A 6,404-nucleotide genomic window follows, 5' to 3' on the forward strand; every position below is an offset into this window, starting at 1 on the left:
TAGGGAATGTCTGATGATGACGTAGTTAGAGTGTGTATCTAATGTCTGATAATGACGTAGTTAGAGTGTACATGGAATGTCTGATAATGACGTACTTAGAGTGTACATGGAACGTCTGATGATGACGTAGTTAGAGTGTGTATCGAATGTCTGATGATGACGTAGTAAGAGTGTACATGGAACGTCTGATGATGACGTAGTTAGAGTGTGTATCGAATGTCTGATGATAGTTAGAGTGTGTATCGAATGTCTGATGATAGTTAGAGTGTGTATCGAATGTCTGATGATGACGTAGTAAGAGTGTACATGGAACGTCTGATGATGACGTAGTCAGAGTGTATATGGAATGTCTGATAATGACGTAGTTAGAATGTACTGTGAATGTCTGATGTTGACGTAGTTAGAGTGTACATGGAATGTCTGATAATGACGTACTTAGAGTGTACATGGAACGTCTGATGATGACGTAGTTAGAGTGTGTATCTAATGATGACGTAGTTAGAATGTACATGGAATGTCTGATAATGACGTAGTTGGAGTGTACATGAAACGTCTGATAATGACGTAGTTGGAGTGTAGATGAAATGTCTGATAATGACGTTGTTAGAGTGTACAGGGAATGTCTAATGATGACGTAGCTAGAGTGTACAGGGAATGTCTGATGATGACGTAGCTAGAATGTGCTGTGAATGTCTGATGATGACGTAGCTAGTGTGTACATGGAATATCTGAAGATGACGTAGTTAGAGTGCACAGGAAATGTCTGGTAATGACGGAGTTAGGGTATACATGGAATGTCTGATGATGACGTAGCTAGAATGTACTGTGAATGTTTGATGATGACGTAGTAAGAGTGTACATGGAACGTCTGATGATGACGTAGTCAGAGTGTATATGGAATGTCTGATAATGACGTAGTTAGAATGTACTGTGAATGTCTGATGTTGACGTACCCAGAATGTACTTAGAATGTCTGATGATGACGTAGTCAAAATGTATTGAGAATGTCTGATGATGACGTAGTTAGAGTGTACAGGGAATGTCTGATGATGACGTAGCTAGAATGTGCTGTGAATGTCTGATGATGACGTAGCTAGTGTGTACATGGAATATCTGAAGATGACGTAGTTAGAGTGCACAGGAAATGTCTGGTAATGACGAAGTTAGGGTATACATGGAATGTCTGATGATGACGTAGCTCGAATGTACTGTGAATGTCTGATGATGACGTAGTAAAAGTGTACATGGAACGTCTGATGATGACGTAGTCAGAGTGTATATGGAATGTCTGATAATGACGTAGTTAGAATGTACTGTGAATGTTTGATGATGACGTAGTAAGAGATGATGACGTAGTTAGAGTGCACAGGAAATGTCTGGTAATGACGGAGTTAGGGTATACATGGAATGTCTGATGATGACATAGCTAGAATGTACTGTGAATGTCTGATGATGAGGTAGCTAGTGTGTACATGGAATATCTGATGATGACGTAGTTAGAGCGCACACGAAACGTCTGGTAATGACGTAGTTAGGGTATACATGGAATGTCTGATGATGACGTAGCTCGAATGTACTGTGAATGTCTGATGATGACGTAGCTAGTGTGTACATGGAATATCTGATGATGACGTAGTTAGATTGCACAGGAAATGTCTGGTAATGACGTAGTTAGGGTATACATGGAATGTCTGATGATGACGTAGCTAGAGGCTATAGTCTACAAGGAATGACTGATAATGACGTAGTTAGAGTGTACATGGAATGTATGACGTAGTTAGGGTATACATGGAATGTCTGATGATGACGTAGCTAGAATGTGCTGTGAATGTCTGATGATGACGTAGCTAGTGTGTACATGGAATATCTGATGATGACGTAGTTAGATTGCACAGGAAATGTCTGGTAATGACGTAGTTAGGGTATACATGGAATGTCTGATGATGACATAGCTAGAATGTACTGTGAATGTCTGATGATGAGGTAGCTAGTGTGTACATGGAATATCTGATGATGACGTAGTTAGATTGCACAGGAAATGTCTGGTAATGACGTAGTTAGGGTATACATGGAATGTCTGATGATGACGTAGCTAGAATGTGCTGTGAATGTCTGATGATGACGTAGCTAGTGTGTACATGGAATATCTGATGATGACGTAGTTAGAGTGTACATAGAATGTCTGATGATGACGTAGTTAGAGTGTACAGGAAGTAATGACGTAGTTAGGGTATACATGGAATGTCTGATGATGACATAGCTAGAATGTACTGTGAATGTCTGATGATGAGGTAGCTAGTGTGTACATGGAATATCTGATGATGACGTAGTTAGAGTGCACAGGAAATGTCTGGTAATGACGTAGTTAGGGTATACATGGAATGTCTGATGATGACGTAGCTAGAATGTACTGTGAATGTGTAGCTAGAGTGTACAGGGAATGTCTAATGATGACGTAGTTAGCGTGCACAGGAAATGTCTGGTAATGAGGTAGTTAGAATGTACATGGAACTTCTGATGATGACGTAGCTAGGGTGTACATGGAATATCTGATGATGACGTAGCTCGAATGTACTGTGAATGTGTAGCTAGAGTGTACAAATGTCTGATGATGACGTTGTTAGACTGTACAGGGAATGTCTGATGATGACGTAGGTAGAGTGTATATGGAATGTCTGATAATGACGTAGTTAGAATGTACATGGAACGTCTGATGATGACGTAGTTAGAATGTATTGTGAATGTCTGATGATGACGTAGTTAGAGTGTATATGGAATGTCTGATGATGACGTAGTTAGACTGTACATGGAATGTCTGATGATAACGTAGCTAGAATGTATTGTGAATGTCTGATGTTGACGTAGCTAGAATGTACTGAGAATGTCTGATGATGACGTAGTCAAAATGTATTGAGAATGTCTGATGATGACGTAGTTAGAGCGTATAGGGAATGTCTGATAATGACTTAAACAAAGTGAACATGGAATTCTGATGATGACGTAGCTAGAGGCTATAGTCTACAAGGAAGGACTGATAATGACGTAGTTGGAGTGTAAATGAAATGTCTGATAATGACGTACTTAGAGTGTACATGGAACGTCTGATGATGACGTGGTTAGAGGGTGTATCGAATGTCTAATGCTGACGTAGTTAGAGTGTACATGGAATGTCTGATAAAGACGTAGTTAGAGTGTACATAGAATGTCTGATGATGACGTAGTTGGAGTGTACATGAAATGTCTGATGATGATGACGTTGTTCGAATGTACATGGATCGTCTGATGATGATGTAGTTAGAGTACACAGGGAATGTCTGATGATGACGTAGTTGGAGTGTACATGAAATGTCTGATGATGATGACGTTGTTCGAATGTACATGGATCGTCTGATGATGATGTAGTTAGAGTACACAGGGAATGTCTGATGATGACGTAGCTAGAATGTACTGTGAATGTCTGATGATGACGTAGTAAGAGTGTACATGGAACGTCTGATGATGACGTGGTTAGAGGGTGTATCGAATGTCTAATGCTGACGTAGTTAGAGTGTACATGGAATGTCTGATAATGACGTAGTTGGAGTGTACATGGAACGTCTGATAATGACGTAGTTGGAGTGTACATGGAACGTCTGATAATGACGTAGTTGGAGTGTAGATGAAATGTCTGATAATGCCGTTGTTAGAGTGTACAGGGAATGTCTCATGATGACGTAGTTAGAGTGTACAGGGAATGTCTGATGATGTCGTAGTTAGAGTGACAGGGAATGTCCAATGATGATGTAGCTAGAGTGACAGGGAATGTCTGATGATGACGCAGTTAGAGTGACAGGGAATGTCCAATGATGTCGTAGCTAGAGTGACAGGGAATGTCTGATGATGACGTAGTTGGAGTGTACATGAAATGTCTGATGATGACGTAGTTAGACTGTACATGGAATGTCTGATGATGACGTAGTTAGAGGGTACAGGGAATGTCTGATGATGACGTAGTTAGAGTGACAGGGAATGTCCAATGATGACGTAGCTAGAGTGACAGGGAATGTCTGATGATGACGTAGTTAGAGTGTACAGGGAATGTCTTATGATGACGTAGTTAGAGTGTGTATCGAATGTCTGATGATGACGTAGTTAGAGTGTACATGGAATGTCTGATAATGACGTAGTTAGAGTGTACATAGAATGTCTGATGATGACGAAGCTAGTGTGTACAGGGAATGTCTAATGATGACGTAGCTAGAGTGTACAGGGAATGTCTGATGATGACGTAGTTAGAGTGTACAGGAAATGTCTGATGGTGACGTACATTGTAGTTAGAGTACTTGTTCTGAAGATGACTATAAAGCTATTAGCACAGTTGCCACATCGCCAAACGAAAGTTATTTGAACTCCGATGCAGGACATTTATCATGTACCATGGTCCCAATGGGCATACACTAGCAATACTACACTACTGGTTGTCACTTGAAAGGCATGGCTCTCATCTTGAACTATTGTTCAATTGGAAACGACTAGAAGTACGAAACAGCCGTACCCCCGGTGATAGTTTGGTGGAGGTTAGGGGCATAGACAGACTAGAAGGACGAAACAGCCATACCCCCGGTGTTGATTTGGTGGAGGTTAGGGGCATAGACAGACTAGGAGGACGAAACAGCCGTACCCCCGGTGATGGTTTGGTGGAGGTTAGGGGCATAGACAGATTAGAAGGACGAAACAGCCGTACTCCCGGTGATGGTTTGGTGGAGGTTAGGGACATAAACAGACTAGAAGGACGAAACAGCCATACCCCCGGTGTTGATTTGGTGGAGGTTAGGGGCATAGACAGACTAGAAGGACGAAACAGCCGTACTCCCGGTGATGGTTTGGGGGAGGTTAGGGACATAAACAGACTAGAAGGACGAAACAGCCATTCCCCCGGTGTTGATTTGGTGGAGGTTAGGGGCATACTCAGACTAGGAGGACGAAACAGCCGTACCCCCGGTGATTGTTTGGTGGAGGGGAGGGGCATAGACAGACTAGGAGGACGATACAGCCGTACCCCCGGTGATGGTTTGGTGGAGGGGAGGGGCATAGACAGACTAGGAGGACGATACAGCCGTACCCCCGGTGATGGTTTGGTGGAAGTTAGGGGCATAGACAGATTAGAAGGACGAAACAGCCGTACCCCCGGGGATGGTTTGGTGGAGGTTAGGGACATAAACAGACTAGGAGGACGAAACAGCCGTACCCCCGTTGATTGTTTGGTGGAGGTGAGGGGCATAGTCAGACTAGGAGGACGAAACAGCCGTACCCCCGTTGATTGTTTGGTGGAGGTGAGGGGCATAGTCAGACTAGGAGGACGAAACAGCCGTACCCCCGTTTATTGTTTCGTGGAGGTGAGGGGCATAGACAGTCTAGGAGGACGAAACAGCCGTACCCCCGTTGATTGTTTGGTGGAGGTGAGGGGCATAGTCAGACTAGGAGGACGAAACAGCCGTACCCCCGGTGGTTGTTTGGTGGAGGTGAGGGGCATAGACAGACTAGGAGGACGATACAGCCGTACCCCCGGTGATGGTTTGGTGGAAGTTAGGGGCATAGACAGATTAGAAGGACGAAACAGCCGTACTCCCGGGGATGGTTTGGTGGAGGTTAGGGACATAAACAGACTAGGAGGACGAAACAGCCGTACCCCCGGTGATGGTTTGGTTGAGGTTAGGGGCATAGACAGTACCATTCTCCTATTGAAATATATGTGTATCAATGGTTTTGGAGACAGAGCCCTACACTAGAACAGTGTGTTCCCCTTAGTAATATAAAAATGTAATCAAAACAATGGTTCGGGAGACAAATGGCGGTACACTTACCTAGAATCATTGCCACTCTAGATAACGGTTACAGATCCCTGAATCATGTCACGCTTACCTAGAACTATTGTCACACTGGAAAACGGTTACAAATCCCTGGGTCATGTAACACTTACCTAGAACCATAGTCACACTGTAAAAACACGTTCTGGGATATCAGAACTACACTGCCTTCCTTGATGCACTGGTAGCTTCCTATATTTTGTAAAGACACGCGGACATACAGATGTAGGTCTCAGGTGATATACATTGTATGTATCGGTCAACGATTGCACGGTCAACAAATGCACGTGCGGGGGGTTACGATGCCGCTTGTGTCGTTTGCATGGCTCCAGTCAACACCAGTCAGCCACCGGCCGCTTCAGCCGACGGTGCCTAGCAGGAGATACCTCTCACTACACGTTAATTGGGACGGCATCCACAACCGAATTAAATATTAATGCCTCGATGTCTCTCCTTAGATTAAGAAAAACTATCGTTTACAGATTGCGGAAGGAGGTCCATCAAAATAGATTGAGCGACAGTTTAAGGGTTTCGGAGTTACTACAGGGATTACCGATA

At 43.4% G+C, this 6,404-nt stretch overlaps 1 protein-coding gene across 2 annotated transcripts in view; it reads right to left on the reverse strand.

The window, feature by feature from the left end:
* LOC110463311 overlaps positions 1-6,196 on the reverse strand; it is a 14,941-nt gene extending 8,745 nt beyond the window's left edge. The window contains exon 1 of one of the 2 annotated variants that reach the window (XM_021517815.1): positions 5,960-6,196. In XM_021517815.1, coding sequence (XP_021373490.1) covers positions 5,960-5,969 — 10 coding nt within the window. In that variant the 5' untranslated portion in view covers positions 5,970-6,196. Of the gene's footprint in view, positions 1-5,843; positions 5,892-5,959 lie in introns of those variants that run through there. The other variant, XM_021517817.1, reaches the window with a different exon arrangement.
* Positions 6,197-6,404: the final 208 nt, after the last annotated feature.

The sequence above is a fragment of the Mizuhopecten yessoensis genome, unplaced genomic scaffold (assembly GCF_002113885.1).
Source record: "Mizuhopecten yessoensis strain PY_sf001 unplaced genomic scaffold, ASM211388v2 scaffold10885, whole genome shotgun sequence".
NCBI lineage: Eukaryota > Metazoa > Mollusca > Bivalvia > Pectinida > Pectinidae > Mizuhopecten > Mizuhopecten yessoensis.